At 39.4% G+C, this 17,836-nt stretch overlaps 1 protein-coding gene across 2 annotated transcripts in view; it reads right to left on the minus strand.

Moving 5' to 3' along the window:
* Window positions 1–860: 860 nt before the first annotated feature.
* The window catches only part of GGNBP2 (gametogenetin binding protein 2), a 57,181-nt gene continuing 40,205 nt past the window's right edge, over window positions 861–17,836 (minus strand). The window contains exons 5-13 of one of the 2 annotated variants that reach the window (XM_075195593.1): window positions 13,792–13,905; window positions 11,402–11,605; window positions 10,934–11,108; window positions 7,600–7,794; window positions 6,983–7,130; window positions 5,612–5,740; window positions 5,392–5,531; window positions 3,539–3,760; window positions 861–1,490 (exon numbers count right to left, since the gene is read on the minus strand). In XM_075195593.1, the coding sequence (XP_075051694.1) occupies window positions 1,287–1,490; window positions 3,539–3,760; window positions 5,392–5,531; window positions 5,612–5,740; window positions 6,983–7,130; window positions 7,600–7,794; window positions 10,934–11,108; window positions 11,402–11,605; window positions 13,792–13,905 (1,531 nt within the window). In that variant the 3' untranslated portion in view covers window positions 861–1,286. Of the gene's footprint in view, window positions 1,491–3,538; window positions 3,761–5,391; window positions 5,532–5,611; window positions 5,741–6,982; window positions 7,131–7,599; window positions 7,795–10,933; window positions 11,109–11,395; window positions 11,606–13,791; window positions 13,906–17,836 lie in introns of both variants that reach the window. The other variant, XM_075195592.1, reaches the window with a different exon arrangement.

Below are 17,836 nucleotides of genomic sequence, written 5' to 3' on the forward strand. Positions count from 1 at the left end.
GCCCCTTATCTCCAGTGAAGGGCAATCTTAATGCTTCAGCATACCAAATCATTTTGGCCAATGCTATGCTTTCAACTTTTTGGCAAAAGTTTTTGGGAAGGCCCTTTTCTATTCCAATGTGATTGTCCCCAGTGCACAAAGCAAGAACTACAAAGACATGGTTTGAGGAGTTCAACGTGGAAGAACTTGACTGGCGTGCACAGAGCACTGACCTCAACCCCATGAAACACCTTTGAGATGAACTGCTACAGAGATTGCGAAACAGGCCTTCTCGTCCAACATCAGTGCCTGACCTCATAAATGCTCTACAGAATAAATGGGCACAAATTCACACAAAAACACTCCATGATCTTGTAGAAAGCCTTCCAAAAAGAGTGGAAGCTATTATCAATGCCAAAGGAGGACCAATTCAATATTAAAGTATATGTATTTGAATACAATGCCATTACAATCCGTTTGTGTAATGGTCAAAAGTCTGAATACTTTTGTCCATATAGTGTAAATGCATATGTACACATTTGCCTGTGTTTGGCTATAAATGAATGTAGTAGTAATAGAAAGATGGGGCAGTCAGACCTACATTGAAGCATAGAGGTGAATGGGAGACTCCGTGACAGACCTTGACAATGCAAGATCACTACTGAAAAGGGAAGAGAAAAAAAAACAAAACACGACATCCTGCTTGGACCATTGAAGGCATCATAGGACTTACTGGATTGGAGGATCACAGATAAGGATAGTATATAAAATAAGAGCCGCTTATGGTTTTAGTTTTGAGTGGAGCTCTCTAAAATTACACCAGTATAGTTCTCCTATCATTTTGGAAGTCTGAAACAGAAATCTTAAGTCAACTCTTGCTATGCATATTAATAAATACTCTTTATTTTTCAGTTCTGCACATTGCGCTTTTACATTATCTCATCCAAAACATTTAGGTACTGGATGTCTAAATTTAGTTAAATCCTGTATTCTGTTCATTGCCATTTATACAAAATCATTACAACATTACTTAATATTAAAGGTTGTAAGCATGTGTGTCCGGTTACAACTATGAACAAAGTAAAACTGAAGTGAGGGGGAAGTGTGTTGAGTCATTAAAGAAATTACAATCCAAAAGTAAACAAAATGTGCTTAATTACTTTCCTAAAGAGAAAAAAAAAAAAAAAAAATGAACAAAAATTTGGTAAAAGTTTAATTGGAGACCATCAAATAAAATTTTGAAAGACAGGAAAGGTGCAGTAGTCATTCTGATTGTTTCAATGAAAGACAGTAGTAGTTTATTTTGTTTAAATTGCTCCAGCTGTCACCAACCAGCTACTACAAAGGGGATTCCTGTGATCATGTAAAAGACAGTACTTGTTAAACTTTTCTTTCAGACACTGTCTGAATTGCTGCCGGTTGCTGTAAAAGGACTGGTTGCTTGCCATAAAGGCCTGTATTTCATCTTGAGAAAGGCCATCTTCCTCTTCTGAAGTGCATTCGGATTCATCCTGAAAATGAAACAGGAGATAGAGATATATACACACAAACAAAATTTTTTTTTAAGGCAGATCTAACTGAGCACCTCTAATGCTTTCAATTAGAGCAGTTAGCAAAATCTGACAAAACCTAGGAACCAGAGTAAAAATAGAGGGTCTTTCTATTGTAAAGTGAGCAGATTTAATAAACTTAAAAGGAAGACACTCTTAACTGAACTGTACACATTTTATGCTCACTAAAACTAAAGTGCTAAAGTTATTTTGCCTACAAAAGCCTTCTTTAAAGAAGCTAAACAGGTACAGTCAGCCACATCATTAAACATTCAATCTGTGAGACTCTGTTGGTTGGCGGTGTCCTGGATAACATGTTTCGTGTTTGGCTGTATGCCTACTCTCTACAATCTTATGAGCAGATCAGGAGCCACAATGGCAGATGGATTTAGAAGTGTAATATTAATGTAAAGGGAGGTAAATACGACATTTATCCACTTTTGCAATGGATAATGACAAATGGATGGTAAGGATAGATAGACCGATCAGCCAGATTAAAACCACCAAGTGAAGTGAACAACATTATCTCGTTACATTGGTACCTGCCAAGAGGTGGAATATAATAGGCAGCAATTGAACGGTGATGGCTAGACGACTGGGACAGAGCATCACAACGGCAGGTATTGTGGGGTGTTCCAGTTATGCAATGGTCAGCACCTACCAAAAGTGGTCCAAGGAAGGACAACTGGTGCACCAGCATCAGGGCCATGGGCATCCAAGGCTCACTGATGCATGTGGGTATGAAGTCTAACCTGTCTGTGCTACAGTCGATCTTCTGCGGGATTGGATCAACTTGCTGAAAAAGACAATATGCTGGCTGGGAGAGAAAGGTGCCATAACAGTGCATCGCAGCATTCTATATGTGGTGCTGTGTAGCCACAGACCGGTCAGAGTGCCCATACTGACCCCTGTTTACTGCCCAAAGTGTGTGCAATGAGCACGTGAGCGCCAGAACTGGAGCAATGGAAGGTGGCGGCCTGGTCTGATGAACCACATTTTCTTTTACATCCTGTGGACGGCTGGGTGCATGTGCCTTGTTTACCTGGGGAAGAGATGGCACTAGGTTGCACTATGGGAAGAAGTGATTCTCTGGGCAATTTTCAGCTGGGAAACCTTTTGTCCTGGCATTCGTGCGAGTGTTAATTTGACACGTACCGAAATACTGTTGCAGACCAAGTACAGCTCTTCAATGGCAACGGTGGCCTCTTTTATCAGGGTAATGTGTCCTGCCCCACTGCAAAAAAATTTCGGGAATGGTTTGAGGAATATGAGAGTTCAAGGTGATGACTTGGCCTCAAAATTCCCCATATCTCAATCTGTGGGATGTGCTGAAAAAAACAAGTCCGAGCCATGGAGGCCCCTGCTCGCAGCTTACAGGACTTAAGGACCTGCAGCTAATGTCTTGGTGCTAGATACCACAGGACACCTTTAGAAGTCTTGTGGAGTACATACCTTGATGGGTCAGAGCGGTTATGGCTACATGAGGAGGACTGACAATAATAGGCAGGTGGTTTTAATGTTGTGGCTGATTGCTGCATATACACACACACATTTAGCTCAACATAATACTAAATTGTTGTAAGAGAATAAATGCACATAAAAATATTAACACAGATACCCTACACACAATTATGTTAATGATAGTTTTAGCCTGACTAGAAAGGATAGAAGATTGTGACTGTCATATTGACACTTCATTAACAAAGTGGGATTCTATCAGTTTTAGCAGCGAATAGACATAAAATAGTGGTTGATAAATCTGGAATGTTTAGCATTAACTTGTCAGAGTTTGAGAAGTGCAATAAGTTTCAAACACATATTGTAGATTACAAGACACATGGCGGGATAGAGAAGAGTTTAAAAAAAATGTATGGCTTTAATACAGTTAATATTTCCAGAATATAGATATTCATATCATTTACTTAACGTTTGAAAAAAAGCTTAAATAGTACACACAGTTATACTCTGAAGATGGGTAAAGACAGAAACATTTTTGTAGTAACACTAACCAGGAGTTCTTTCAAGCTCTTTGTCTCTTTTCCACCTTCAGAACAGTGTAATGGTTGTACGGAGCCTGTGCATTTAAATATTTCGCTCCTGTGATCTACCCATGACTGTCCAGTGTTTTCCATGGAAGGACAGCAGCTGTCAACCTTGCCATTTTTGGACTGATCACCATGCACATTTCTTGAGGTTTCTTGAGTACAGGTTGCCTGTTTTAGAGTCTGTATCTATATACACACATATAAAAATAATAGGATGTGGCAGTGAATAACAGGTTTAAGACAACAAACAATTACTATAGCAATAATTTAACCGATATAAATGCTGACATTTGATGTGTCATTAGTGGTCAGCTGTAGTAAAGCATTAGAGGGGTTCAACGCAGATAACAATACAGTATAAAGTTTCCTACAATAGTTTGCTATTCCAAGAACACTTATTCAGTGTATAATCTACAAAAAAATAAATCTAAAGATTACATATATATTCCAGTTGAACGGATGGATATAAACCGACCACCTCATATTTCCTAATTTTGTGAATGTCCAAATAAACAGCTGTGAACTAATTTGTTAATTCATTATATTACGCTTGTTTTGCTTTTATATTGTAACTATTTATGAGTATCTGTTGGGGTTTCAAAAAAATATAAAGATTCAATACTTGCTGCATAGTAACACAGACTTTTACATGCGCTGAACTTTTAAGTGACCCTTTCAACAAAGCACTTTTTTTGTTTTTGTTTAGGAGAATGGTGGGGTCCAATATTGGAAACACCCTGTACCACTCAGAAGATACATCGACCAATAAATTACTAAACATAAATACCGGCTCTGACAACCACTGAAAACTAAAGTAGTAATATCTCACACTGTACTCTACACAGTTATGCCAACCTCCACAAACATTTGCTGGCTTGAGTTTTATCTCAAAGTAATAAAGCAATCTAAGCTCTAGAGAATGAATGCTTAATTTCACAACATTCAGATGAATATATAGATGGGCTGGATAATTTGGGAGCAGGTTTCTAAAACGGTTATAGCACTTTGTATACCATTTGAGACACACATTGAGTGAATACAGAGCCCATAGTTTGTAGGGCAAGTGAATATGCGGCTGCACATGGTTGCCCAGATTATGAAAATGTGCTAGTGTGTAAAACTGTCGACTGGTCCCATTAATTTCAACCTGAATCAACTGTGCACTTTTAATCTGGAAAGATTTTTGCATTTAAGTTAAATAATTTTCTCTGAATCAAATGGGGGGGGGGGAAACTGGAACACTGGGGGTATGGATGCAGTGATTGAAGCTTGGTCACTTACCTGCAAAAACTCAAGATCCTCCCCCTCTATACTGCATGGGCTGCCCCTGGATCTTCATTACAGAACATGAGGGAGAGGAGATAATGTCTTCAAAGGAGAACCAGAATCCTCATAAGAACAACAGTGAAAAAACAAAGAACAGGAACAGATACAAAGCGCAAAAAGTGAGGGCTTCCAAGGTCCCACATTGGATTCAGAGAAAAGGATTAAACAAGTCTGATGTACAATGGAGACACCCCTAACCTGTCCATAAGGCAGGGTACGTTCTGAAGTCACGGTGTGCAGCATCTTGAATCCAAAACTAGCATCTTATTATAGTATTAAACCTGTAGGACATTGTAAATGTATGCACCATAGATTAGGTGAATGTCTTGCACAGCAGAGGCCCCGCACTGACAATGAGGTGCCTACCAATCTAGTGGTATTTGCCCTCAAATTTTCAGGGACCGACTGTCCTGATCCAATGAAAGCCTAGCGAATTACAAACAACCATTGCCAGGTAGCCAACTTAAGGGATGTCCAGCATTTCAACTCACATTCTCATTTTCACATTTAAAGGGTTTGCATCTCCTCCTCTTCTTTTTCCCCTTCAGGCTGTCTTTTGATAGATTCGCCCAACATTCCACACAACTATCGCTTTCTTCCTCCTTGTCACAGTTAACACATGAATCTTCCGCTATAAATAAGACAAGTAAAATAAATAAAAACACATCCACAACATTTAAATGTATGCCCAAAACTGCTGCAAATTAATACCTGCTTCGTCATGGTTGCAAATGCCTTCAGTGCAGGCCACATCTGACCCATCCCGAGAGCCAGATTCACTACCCTCCATGCTCGATGAATAGCCACAATCACTGCCATTAGAACGCAGTGTCAAAATTGCTACACAAAAACAAAACATGAAAACAAAGGAATAATTATTGTTCAGGGCAATATTCACATTTCTCATGCTAGATGATACCACATTATTGTTACTGCATCAACCATTAACACTTGCAAACTTAGAGTTTCAAGATTCCAGGCTCTGGATCTCTGGATCTGACAGCGATGTAGGCTCTCGGGCCAAGTAGCTGGTTAACCCTGTGTATGGGCGCTTTTGCACTAAATTCTCTTTTAGCAGAGTTATCAAATTTATATTGGTTTTCTTTCTAGAAAGAAAAACGTACTACAGGCTCAAGAGAGGGAGACCAGCACGAGATTAAATACATTTTTAACTGAAATAATGCATTCTTTGTTAGATCCATTAAAATCTGGTTATACACGCGCACACATATTTTGTGAAGAAAGCGGACTTTTGCTGTTACACTATTGACACCTAAGCAATGTGTTTAAATAAGTCTACTGTGGCTGGTTGTATTGTTTAAATGAAGTTAGGTGGGTAACATTACAGACAATATGACGAAAGGTGGTATGTCATGTAAAAACGGACTAAAGCATGGAAAAGATTAGGGTGTCATGGATTACATATATTACCATGCTAATGTAATTATCATGACCTTTGTTCTTTGCCATGAAGTCTTATGTGCTACAGTCGCTATCTGTAGACCAAGCTGAGCCATTCTAGTCGGGAAGATACCTAGCCAATGTCATTGCAAGAGGAGGCAAATGGGGTTTGGTAAGGATTGTAAGCTTGCGAGCAGGGTTCTCTTACCTCTCTGCCTGTATGTATTACCCAGTATTGTCTTATTAATGTTTGTTCACAATTGTAAAACACAACGGAATTTGCTGGCGCTATATAAATAAATGATGACTAAACCAATTTGAAGATGTGCAGATAGGGGGCTTCCTTGTCAGTTCCCACAGGGTCCTGGAATGGTGTTTACAAGAGCCTATCCTGAGAAAGAGGGTATGTTCGTTTTGGGGTAAGACAGACTAGAGGTAACACTCTGATTAGAGTGATCAAATCCTTGTATTATACCTTGCTGGACTGTTCCATCATATTAGAAACTTGTAACCCAGCTATTATTCCTGCTTTAATGCCTTGTTCCAAAAGTAAAATGTTGGGAGTGATTGTGTCGGTACTGAGTGTTCTGAAGAACCCTTATTCTTCGAATACACACTTACTCTTCTATATTTCACACTTGCAAATAAAAAAAAAATACTAGTATAAAGATATCCATATACCCTTTTTCATTTTCGGAGATGCCAACAGATCACCACCACTTGGACATGTGCAAGAAGAATTTTCATTTGTTATAACTTCTACACAGCCAACTTTGTCTTCTGAGGCACTACAGGAATTGCACCCAGTATCCTTAAATCCTGAAGGATCCTGAATAAAAAAAAATAAAAAATAAAATAAGAACACCGCTGTAGGAGAATCGTGCAGCCATTTTTTGTTTGTTTTGCCGATTCATTCTCCATAGGGGATCCAGCCCAGTACTGACCAGCGTGGGGCCGAGTTGGCATTATGGCAAGGGGACACTATCTCATTAAACACTATTTTACAACTTCTAACTAAAGAAACTCAGAAAAAAGTTTAGCATTACCAATAAGTACACCAAAATGGCTTCACCTCCACATTAAGTGGGAAATTATCCTCCTGTCTCAAATGGGTATGAGTAAACTAAAGTGAATATTAGAATACATTTTTGGTATATTAAAAGTAATGCAATACATTTATTCTTAAAAATTACAACAGTCCAGTGCAAAAAAAGAATGCCAGAGACCATTTATTTGATGAATATATCATAGCTCTCCGTCTAGTCCAGAATGTAAACTGCATGTGCAATAAAACTTACGGTTTTCTGACTTGTAATTGCCGTTTCTGTAATATCTTGTGAAGGTGGAAGATCACAAGTGCACTTATTTTTTCTTCTATTTTTCTTCTTTTGACGTTTTTTTTCTTGCTTTAGTTCTTGGACTCTCTCCTCTTCCAAAAACTCTTCACACAGCTGTTCTAATCGGCTAATTCCTTGTACCTTCTCAACAGTCATCTGAGAAATAGGACATATTTGATTCTTAAAATAACTGAGTAATAAAGCTAACAGCCCTAATAAAAATAGTGTCATTCTATTGTTGTGACCCCAGATAAATCTGTAGGATTTCCTGGCTTTGTATCTTAAAAATACAATCATGGTGGAAGGGTGGGGCAGCACAACTTGATATTACAGCACTTTATGCAATTGTTGTGGCAATAAATGATCGCTCCAAATCATCCAACATGCAAGTATCCATTAGAGGACTAAACAATATTTATCACTCTCCTGTACATCCCCAAGCTGCCTGTAGCATGTTTGAAATAGCTATGATGTGAACCCAGAGTGAACGTTTACAAACCCCACATTCATCTAGGCCTGCAGCTGGGGTTGAAACTAGGCTGCCAGGAGGAGAAAGATGGCAGCACCAGCCAGGCGGCATCAAAAAGTAGATGGATGGGGGTCTTTGCACAAATTAAATGTTGAAATCCTGACTTTATATTGATTTAAGCTCTAGATTAACATTTTATATAATTCTTTTCTTCTTAGAGGCCCAGTTGTCTGCAGCTTTTTCATAATCAAAGTCTGTAGGATCTGGTCCTTCTAATGAAATCAGCATCAGATTATTCAGTGTGCTCTGCTTCATGCAATTTCTTAAACATGCTTCAATTCGTTTTAGAGTAGAAAATCCTGTGCCCAGATGCTGCACAAATGCTATTTAGACAGCAATACACAAATGACCCCCAAGTAAGAAGCACTGTCTTTAAGGTGTACCAGCAACTGAACTGCTGGCAAACGTGCGCTCTCTTTTATACAAGTGCCCTTCCCCTCTCCCCTGTAGCTTGACACCCCCGTGACTCAAAATTAACAATCCACTTGTGATGGGCCACCGCCCGCCCCCAGGATTGCCATATTCAGCCGCCATACCCTGCCGCCCAGCACCAGGAACTCATTACTCACTGTGGCAAGCTGTCAGACAGGCAGTGACCCTTACTGTCCGGCACTCGTGGTGCAGCATTAGCCTTCTGGATGCAGCCATTAGAAGATGGCTAGACTGGGGCCATTGGGATGCACATGGTCAGCAACAATTCTCAGGTAGACTGACATTTAAACAATGCTCCTTTGGTATAAAGTGCTTATCTGTCCCAAGAAAACATTATCCACACAACTGCACAAGGCAGGATGGATCTATAGATTTATGTTGTTCACTCCAGATTCTGACAATAGCACGCGCATGTTGCAGTAGAAAAGGATTCGTCAGACCAGACAACGTTTTTATAATCTGCCAAATGTTCAGTTTGGGTGAGCCTGTGTTCACCGTAGCTTCAGTTTCCCGTTCTTAGCAGAGAGGAGTTGAACTGGGTATCATCTCCTACTGCTGTAACCCATCCACTTCAAGGTTTGACTTGCTGTGTGTACAAAAGATGCTTTTCTACATACCACTGACTTAATAGATGGTTATTTGCGTTACTGTCGCCTTCCTCTCAGCTTGAACTAGTTTGGCGATTCTCCTGACCGCTCTCTAAGGCATTTTCACCCACAGAACTGCTGCTCACTGGATGTTTTTTGCGTTAACAAGCAAATGTACTTTATAAAGTGGTCACTCAGTGAATATGCGTATATATAAGCAACAATGCATTCACTTTTACAGTCTTCTCCCAGCCTGGGTGCAGTTACGCCAAAAAACGACAAGACATTTCCTACTGCACTCCGTGGCCCCAGAGATAGTGAACTATTATGGTTCCACTTATATCTTTCCCATTTGGTTATTTATCTGTTATATAGTTGGGCCAATGGATTGTAATCAGTGTGACTAGTGTGGTAGATATATCTTTGTATGCTTTAATTACCCTGGTTGCATCCTACATTTGGGATATGAACTTGTCACTTTGTCTAGACATTCTTAGTTTCTACTATCCACTTACCCTCCTGTCTCTCTCATTGCAGACACACTCTTCATATCTAATCAATGCATTTCATTTATTCTTCATTTCTAATATTTTAACGTTTTCTTGTGTTCATCAAGCCGTACCCCATACGTCACCATGTTACTAATGTCAGCCCTTAAGAGTTCTTGTGTACTTCATATCTCCCCTGCTGTCTTTGGCACTTGATTCAAGAGATTATATTATGCTATATTATAGAGGCTTCTTGTCAGAAGCAGACTTCTCTCTATTAGGTCTGTGTTAGAGGCGGGGCATTGCTCAGCAACGCAGATACATTTGCTGGGATGACAACACACTGCTGTTTACTGGGCTTGTTGGAGAATAGTCTGTTCTAAAAATTGGGTCTTCAGTGACTTTCCCAGCTGAAACTTAGCCTTTATCTAATAACACATTATTGGGGCTTTTTAACAAACTGCTGAATATGACGTTTTTGCTGTTAACCTTTACCAACGGCGGGGCAATGACTAGCAACGTTGATGCACATACCGTCTAGCCTGTTCTACTGGCTGCTTGATTTTTTTTTCGTAGTACGGATTTCAACATAGTTTGTTTGGGGATTGGGATAGATCAGTTTTATTATTGTGTATATATATTTTATATTACTGCAATTGACACTTGGGTTTCATCACCACTGCCTCCTAGGTTAAAAGTGTTGGGCTGTTTACATGCCTAGTGCTAGGGCTCAAAATGTCGACATTTTCAATAGAGCAGGGCCATACCAAACTACCAATGACAGCTCTTGGGTGCAGAAACAGAACCCGGAATTGGTTTGGCCCTGCAATCTGTACAGTATTGCAAACTCAATTTTTGTTGAGTGCAATCCATCCAGCACATACAATCCCTTATTTTTACAGAGCCAGCTACCCATATTATCTACCCTACCTCCACCCAGCTTGGGAATGCAAAGTAAAATAGCAATTTCAAAAGAAACAACTGTCCAGAATTAACAAACAAGAAAATAAATTGCACCAGACAGCCAAATATATGCGGAGCAAAACCTTGAATTGGGTCCAGTTCTAGAAGTGTAAACACCAGGAAACCACATTTAGACTGATCTACAAATAAAGTGAAGGGAGTCCTTAGCTACGATATAAACTTGAACTTCGTGGCCCAAAATACCATATATAACAAAATATCTATCAAAACAATAGGTAGACAAACATTTCTATTTAGAAGATTTATTTTTGATTTTATAGTTTCTTAGTACTCACCTCAAAACTTTTGCGCAGTGCATCAACACCAAGGTAGAAAAGCATCTGCCAAGTTTGCTCCTCGGCCCTCAGTTTCTGCCAGATTCGGTGCAGCCTCTCATAAAGATGGATGCCAAGGCATATTAAAACTTCTTCCTGGGCTATGTCTATTGTCTTAGCGTGCCTTTCCCTACGCCTTGACAAGAAAGAAAATTGTATTTACACACACACACACACACACCTCTTTCGTATAGGAAATTAAGAGGTGTTTACATTATTAATAAAGCTGCTTACACTGATATAATGCATAAGCATTAAATTAACATTAATATGCATGGGCAGAGACATGAAAATTAATATATTCGGGACATCATTTAAACAGCTTTGTAAAAACAAACTTTACAGGGCCTACAGATGGTAAATGATGAAAAAAAACAAAAAGTAAGCAAAGCGCTAGAAAGCCAACTCTAGCAAGTTACATACTCATACCCTCCGGCGAACTCTGGCTCAGCTCTACCCAAAAGATGAGCAATGAAGTCTGTCTCACAGCAAACATGAATATGTCGTTCATGGGGACAGCAACGAAGACCTTCATAGAGTGCAGCACAGTAGCCCTTTTCTTTTCCACAGTCCAGTTCGCCAATTAAAATGTTATATGCTCTAAGTACTTTATTCTTGCAATCTATACAAAACCTGTCAATAAAAGAAAAATAATTTTCATCATTTGACTTAAACACATTAATAAGAGACCAGATATTTTCAAAATTAAATTGCGAGTATTTTTTTTGGACAGGAAATTGTGCTGCAATGCACTAAAAAACCCCCTTTCTCAAGCTTATGCAACTTTTTTTTAAAACCCATTTCTCTGAATCCATTTGGGGGCCACTTGTTAACCATAGTACAGAGGGGCTGTACAACGCCTAAGTGTTGATATTGTGCAATTGCGCATGTAAACAGACAATTCACAAATTCACTGAGACCCACACTTTCCTAGACTAATTAATTCTCCAAAGTAGCTGGGAGCCTAGTAACTTCTCTAGAAAATCCCTTAACACCAAATATTCCTAGGCTCGGATTTTAATCTGATCACACACACCCCAGCGTGTCCATCAGACTTTAAGGCACCCTCAATGTAGTCAATAATGTGACTAAGGTATAAAGCATGAGAGAGGATGGCCAAGAAAGTGTGGGATCTCTGGATTGCAAACACCAAGCAGGATCTGCAAATCAGTCAGTGAGGAAAGTCTGTTGTGCAGTCTACTGTGTGAACATGTACCGCAGTCTCAGGCTGGAGACTGAGCCCCACACAGGGCAAGTACCTACCAGGCATTAGCTAGCAGATATTCATATGGCTGTAATTTGCCAATATTATTGTATTGCTACTATTTTGTTGTTCCATGCGTATTTACACGAATAAACCGCACTTCTATTTGTAGCTAATCCTTTACCTTAGCGAACTGTACCCATGTGGAGACACCCCAGACATGTGTCCCCACACCTACCTGGAAAAGCCTGCTTACCCTATTGAAATTCTGTGAAGGGCTACTGCTTGTCCCAAAGGGAGGTTACCAAAGAGAAACAAAAAGGACCACATTATCTGGCCTTTCGGTTTAGGAGCATTAGTTGGGAAAGAGGAGCTCTTTTCTCCTGTGGCCTGAGAGATGATCCTGTAAAGTTCTGTATCAAAGAGGACAGTGTCCTTAAAATGGCAATGATTCCAGAGTCCTTTAAGACTTTGCACCTGCCTACCATGACCTAAGCCAGTGCATTTAGCTGCTACTGCCAAGGCTGAGGTTTTGGAGATATTTAGACCAAGTACTGCATCTCTTAAATACTCATACTTCCACAGACCATGTCTCTACAAGGGCAATAATTCTGATCTTTGCATTCCTGATTGTATGCACTCACTGATCTGCACAGCCTACTTTTCTACAGCCTTATTGATTACTGAAGTGATGGGGCCAGTCAACAAGCGCTGAACAGTCAATTCTACCCTCTTCTATTACAGCATGAATAAAATAAAAATTCTAAAAATGAGTGCCCTACTCCCAGGGCACTTAAACAAAAACTGATACATTATGGTGGAGTGGCATAGAGGGGGAGGAGCAAAGTTCAAACAAGTTTTAGCGTAGTATTAGGGTCTTTCTCCTGCACACTATACCCCATGGTTAAGCACTCTCCCAAACACGATGAGCGAGAAAATTGCATTAAGTTAAGTAATCCTGTTTGTCAAGTCATCCCTAAAATATAGACAAGGGTGACATCTTGGTATGGCTTTTACACCAACTACATGTATTATAAATACATTAGTATTTCGTAGTCTACTAATTTTTTTTATGAAGCTGCTGTATTGTTTTTTTCTTAGCCACCGATGCCCTAAACTACGATAAAGGTAAACTTTGAAAATATACATGCAAGACAACAGAAAGAGAACGTAGACAAAACAATTATGGGCATGAGATAAGCCTTTGTATTGGTGAGAGTACACAGTAAGAAGTTGAACTACTTTTTTGTGAAAGTGAAATAATCAAATATGTTGGGACAAGTTATTGCGAGAGTAAATTAATCCAATCTCTAGATGTTGTGGGGACTATTTTATATGCTACATGGCTGCCAAGACCTTCAGTCTCATAATGTATATTCCAGGCAACACAGATTTGTGACTCAGTAGCCAAAACATTTTGTGAGCGACCGGAATCTCCCTCAATGATCGTGCCAAATCTGCAGCTAGGATGTGATTGAGATGTGTTCCTTGCATAATACAGGCATTATATGCAAATACATTCTCTTACTGTATCCAGTTACACTGAAGATGCAATAATGCAAAAGTTAATTGAATGCAAGAAATTGTAGAAAAGAAGTTTAGAACAAAAGCCAACCTGTGCTTCCGAAGGTAATTTTCCAAAGTTTCCAAGAGACAACTGGAATCAATTAAAACAACTTCATCTCGGCATTCCTGGGACATTACTTCCCAAATATCCATCCAGTTTCCCCTGCAAGTAGGGAAACAAAACATAGGTTTTTCCTCCTTTCCATATCAGATTATAGGGAGGGGTAGACATTGTGGGTAACTGTGCTCTGCTTTAGGAGATTTCTTAAAGAAGTTTTAATTTGTTTTTAGAGTAGAAAATCCTCTCACATTCCACTGTGGTTCCAGGTAGCCAGTCCAATAGCAGCTATTTTTATTCAATTTGGGAACATTTCTTTGAGCTCAGATGTTGTTGAAAACTTCATTATTTCTTTTGAACCTAGATTTTTGTATGATTGCAATTTAAACAATTTTGATACAACTGCCCATTCTAGTTTACCATTTCAATAGTCTAAGATTGAAGGACTTCCATTTGTAGAATAATGCTCCGAAAGAATCTCACAATTATTTTGATCATAGCTCTCTGGATTGAAAACAAAGAAATGTTTGGGCTATCTGGAAATCTTGCTTCTAGGTAGTTAATACCTGTGTCTATGTATTAATCATAGATTGTCTTGAAAGCAACAGTATTAGCATCTGATCAATACGAAGGTCTGACCATTAACCTACAAGTTGTAGATGAGTTTTTAAATTGATTAGCAGATTGTCTTTCCATAATGCATAGTTTTGTGGCTTCTAAGTTTGGCAAAAGCATGATAAAATAGAAATAGATCCAAACTTTAGACAACTAAAAACAAATAAAAGTAGCACATCTGAAATCATAAGTGAAGTTACAAAATGTCATTCTCACATATTCATTCACTTAAACCTTCAGATGTGATGCCATACTGTTATACCATACTTTCAAGGCCAGCAATAACACTCACCAAGGAATCTTTAAAGACTGTATAGCAAAGTCAACAGACAGTACTTCGTGTCACTAGCATTTTTTTTATTTTTTTTTTTTAAATCAAATAATTTTTATTGATTTTTTTTAAAACAAAAAACAAAATAGAAATAAAATACAAGATAAATGGCGTAGTTCCACATATGGGTACAATCCACATAACAAAGAGAAATCATTGCAACAGCTGTAAGTATCTTAACAGAAAAACATTTCAATGGCACGCAATTGGTTCTAGTTAATAACATTGTATATGCCAAAATGCACAATGACATTATGATATGCCAAATGGGTCTCCAAATTCCTTATGTAAAGAACATAATATTAATATTAGTATTAAACACTTCCAGGAGGATACATCTGTGAGTGAAAGTAGTTAGAAATATTCCTCATACTGAAAATGGTGTTAAATGGAGCACTTCACCGTAACAGCCATGGCCTAACCAATATTCTTTTTTTTAACTCAAAAGGTTTTTATTTAATTTTTTAGAAAAGCATATTACAAACATAGCAGTGGTTGCAGAGTACATACAGCAGATCAGTTATATTGAACAATCCACACTGCTTAGATAAACAATCAAACAAGTAAATAAAAAAAAAAAACATTTGTACAGACAACAACACATCTTATGACCCAGTATACATAAGCCGAAGATGGCAAAGAGATCAGGCAAGAAAAACAAATGGATAAAGGGGGAAAGGGGGGGGGACCAGACAAGACAAGAGACTATCCGGTTATAGAAAGTGTACCAGTGGGTCTAGCCCAAGTACCCAACTTAACTCAAAAACCATTCCACAGTACTCACGGATCAAAGATTGAGCTGTGATTCGTAAAGTACTCATACCATATAAACCACTTAACAAGCGGGGAGGAAGCCCCTGTAGAGAGATTAAAACCTATGGTTTCCATTTTGTAGCTATGTTGGATCTTGTTAATAATTTTAGGGAGTGCTAGAATTAGAGGTGATTTCCAGTTCTGGGCTATTGCAGCTCTTGCTGCAATGAGAATATGTCCAGTGACATAATGATTGTGTCGCTGGAGATGTTTAGGATACAGATGAAGTAATGCCATATCTGGGGAAGGAGAGATATTATTTTTGGAGACCTGAGAGATTAAATGAAAGATTTCGGTCCACAATGGTTGAAGTTTCGAGCAAGACCAAAAGATGTGCATAAGCGTACCAATTTCACCACAATTCCTCCAACAATATTTAGATTCTGATGGCCAGATTTTATGCAGCTTATCTGCAGTAAGATATAACCTGTGAACAATTTTAGTCAACATTTCCGAATGGTTAATACACTTTGACATCTTATTTATGTTTAGGAAGACTCTCCCCCATACCTCTTCTGAAATAGTGACATTTAGGTCAGCTTCCCAGACAGCTTGAATCGGTAAAACCCAATTGTCAATGGGAGTTGAGTATCCGGTACCATAGGGAAATTCCACCTGCGTGGGATGTAGGGGAGAGAATCACCTTGATACCAGGGGGGAGGGGTCCCATCACCCCCAAATGCGAGGGGCGTGTTTGTAACCAGTGCCTTACTTGAAGATATTTGTAAAAATCGCAGACAGGGATATCATACTTAGCTTGTAATTGAGAGAAAGGGGGAAGAGACCCTCCCTCCAGGAGGTCCTGCACACGTCTGGCTCCTTGCCTGTGCCAAGAGTCAAGACGGAGGTCTGGGATTAGTTGTGACAGTGCTATAGTAGAGAGGCTAGAGGAAGGGAGCTGGTAGTCTGGGAAAAGGGACATAATCTTATCCCAGGTGGTGAGAGAATCTCTTATGCTCCTTAATGTGAAGACTGGATTAGGTCTACTAGGTTTGTCCAGCCATAATAGATCTGCTAATGGGAATGGAGAGAGACTATGCTGTTCAATGTCCACCCATGGTTTTTTCAGTGGGGCGGAGGCCTGCCAATCTCTAAGCTGATCCAAAATAGCCGCCTGTTGATATGCTTCTAGTTTGGGAGCGGCTAAGCCACCTTTTATTTTAGATCTGAACATTCTCTCTCTAGAGAGCTTAAACTTTTTGTTGTTCCAAATAAACTTGAACGCAATAATATAAAATTTCTTAAGAAAGGACATAGGAGTTATAAAGGGAATAGAGCGGAACAGATACAGTATCTTCGGGAGCAACATCATCTTTACTGCTGCCACTCTACCAATCCAAGATATCTCAGTTTGTCCATGACTTTACAAGCTTATCAAACTGTCCCAATAGTGGCTGGTAATTACACTCAATGACTAGCTTAGGATCCATAGGTATATGTATGCCTAAGTATGTCATGTAAAGGGGACCCTAACCAATATTTTAAACAAGTCTGCCACCAGAGAACTAATCGCATACCTCGATTTCACCCATCGTGACCATATCTTTTAGTATTTTGGCATGGTACCTCGGGACTGATAAGCGAATCTTTCATCCCCCACTGCAGCAATTACCAAAACCAAAAACAGCACTGAAGTCTGGCCCTTTACGTGCCATCCACAACCTTAGCTAGAGCGAAGAGGTTATCGACATATCTGGATGCTGACCTACCCAACAATAATATGACACCTAGACCAAATATGCAAGTCTTGCGGTATAATAGTAGCATGTCTGTATCTTGAATACAATCCACCACCCGTGACCAAAAGTCCCCTACCACAGGACAGCCACAGAGTAGGTGCCAGAAGTTAGCAGAGCATCCTCCACATTTTGGGCGATTACAGTCTGATCTGGCACCCATCTGGAGCAGCCTACAGGGGGAATAATACACTATGTAAAATGTACATCTGAATCTATACCTGGTACATGAGGTGGCTTCCCGGGCAGACACAGTCAAGCTTAGGAGGTCCAGTTCCCTTTGGTCAGAGGTCCCAGGTGCAATCCCAATATACTTACCCCATCAAGGGTAAGTATATTGGCATATAACACTGAGATGGTCTTTGTAGATCAGATTCGCCTAAGAAGTAGGCGAAGAGGATCTGGAGTGAAGACAAGACGGGCGCTGCCGAACTGTGCCTCTAGGGCATGCCGTAATTAAGTATGTATAAAATAAGTTGCTTGGTAGATGAAAATCCACCTGTAGTTCTGCAAAGGATTTAAGGGTGCCTCTAGAGCAGTG

This window comes from Mixophyes fleayi, chromosome 2 (genome assembly GCF_038048845.1).
Source record: "Mixophyes fleayi isolate aMixFle1 chromosome 2, aMixFle1.hap1, whole genome shotgun sequence".
In the NCBI taxonomy this organism is placed as follows: Eukaryota; Metazoa; Chordata; class Amphibia; order Anura; family Limnodynastidae; genus Mixophyes; species Mixophyes fleayi.